At 60.5% G+C, this 1,222-nt stretch overlaps 2 protein-coding genes across 7 annotated transcripts in view; one reads left to right on the top strand and one right to left on the bottom strand.

Annotated features, from left to right (window-relative positions):
• CUNH16orf90 (chromosome unknown C16orf90 homolog) overlaps positions 1 to 451 on the bottom strand; it is a 6,450-nt gene extending 5,999 nt beyond the window's left edge. The window contains exon 1 of the mRNA XM_048790056.1: positions 343 to 451. Coding sequence (XP_048646013.1) covers positions 343 to 451 — 109 coding nt within the window. The remainder of the gene's footprint in view (positions 1 to 342) is intronic.
• Positions 154 to 1,222, top strand: part of Cluap1 (clusterin associated protein 1) — a 29,481-nt gene continuing 28,412 nt past the window's right edge. For 2 of the 6 annotated variants that reach the window (XM_048789262.1, XM_048789263.1), the window contains exon 1: positions 154 to 1,010. In XM_048789262.1, the coding sequence (XP_048645219.1) occupies positions 989 to 1,010 (22 nt within the window). In that variant the 5' untranslated portion in view covers positions 154 to 988. The other 4 variants (XM_048789268.1, XM_048789269.1, XM_048789261.1 and 1 more) reach the window with 4 other exon arrangements.

Here is a 1,222-nt window from a genome sequence, read left to right as displayed (position 1 = left end):
ATGTAGCAGTGTCCCTGTAGCATGCTCTTTTTAGGTCTTTAGGGAATAGCCCGAGAAGGGGAATAGCTGGGTCAAATGGTGGTTCCATTCCCAGCTTTCCAAGAAATCTCCATACTGCTTTCCAAATTGGCTGCACCAATTTGCAGTCCCAGCAGACTATTCTTTATCCACGTAAATACAGGTTGGACTGGCCACAGATGCGAGACTCTGGACTGGGCCAATACCACAACCCACCGACAGAGGGCGTCCTTGGCCCCGCTTCGCCTCACTTCAGGGTTTGCCTTCCTCTTGTCCACCCTACCAGACTCAGCTCAGTTCATCTCCCCAGCGCTTCTTCGTCGCCTCTCTGCCCCATGGTGGTCGCCAGGGAGGGATCCCTGCGGCGCCCCGGGAAGACACTGCCGCCACACTCTGCGTCCTGGCAGGGCCTTGTAGCCTCCTTGCGGTCCATCCCCGAGGAATCCGCCAAGGTTGTCACGACAACTGCCAGACGATTTCCGGCCGGTTGTAAAAACCCAGACGGCTGCGCGTGCTCGGGGTCCAGGATAGTCTACCCCGAAACCTCCACTCCTCCGTGCTGCGGACGCTTTTCGATGGCCTCGGGCGCAGGCCCTGTGTGTATGTCAGAAAGGAAGTATGCTGTAGGCAGGACCCCGCGTCCTGAGAGTATGCTCTGTACAGAAGTGAGGAAATCGAGGCGTGTGGGAAGCGTCTAGAACTCTGTGGAACACAGAGTACGCATTCAGAACACATCAGCGGATGCCAGGTGTTCGGAAAGCGTGTAAAAGGACTCAAATCGCCGAGCCAGCGGCCCTAGGCGTCTCCCTGCAGACTGCCCTCCTAGTGCGCATGCGCGCGTCACGACGCTCCGCCTCTGGTCCTGTTTGGCCCAGTCAGCACGCCGTCTAGTGACGGTGTGTTGCCATAGAGACCGGCGAGTGCTGAGGGGAGGGCAACGGCAACCGCGGCTCCCGTGAACCAGAGCGCCATGTCTTTCCGCGACCTCCGCAGTAAGGCCGCCCATTTCCCCCGTGCCCGCGGGTCTTCCCCGCCTGGTCCCCGCGCTACCACGAGCCCCCTCCCCGAGAGCGCCTTGATCTGGAAAGTTCGGTGTGCCCTGCCGCGTGTGGCTGCCGAGCACCTGAAGTGTGGGGAGCGGCCGGGGGACCCGCCTTACGGTTCCTCGTGAACTCACTCGTTACCGAACAGCCGCCTCGGAAGG

The sequence above is a fragment of the Marmota marmota genome, unplaced genomic scaffold (assembly GCF_001458135.2).
Source record: "Marmota marmota marmota unplaced genomic scaffold, marMar, whole genome shotgun sequence".
NCBI lineage: Eukaryota > Metazoa > Chordata > Mammalia > Rodentia > Sciuridae > Marmota > Marmota marmota.
The sequence above is the reverse complement of the archived record's forward strand: the minus strand, read 5'-3'. Positions and strand labels throughout refer to the sequence as shown.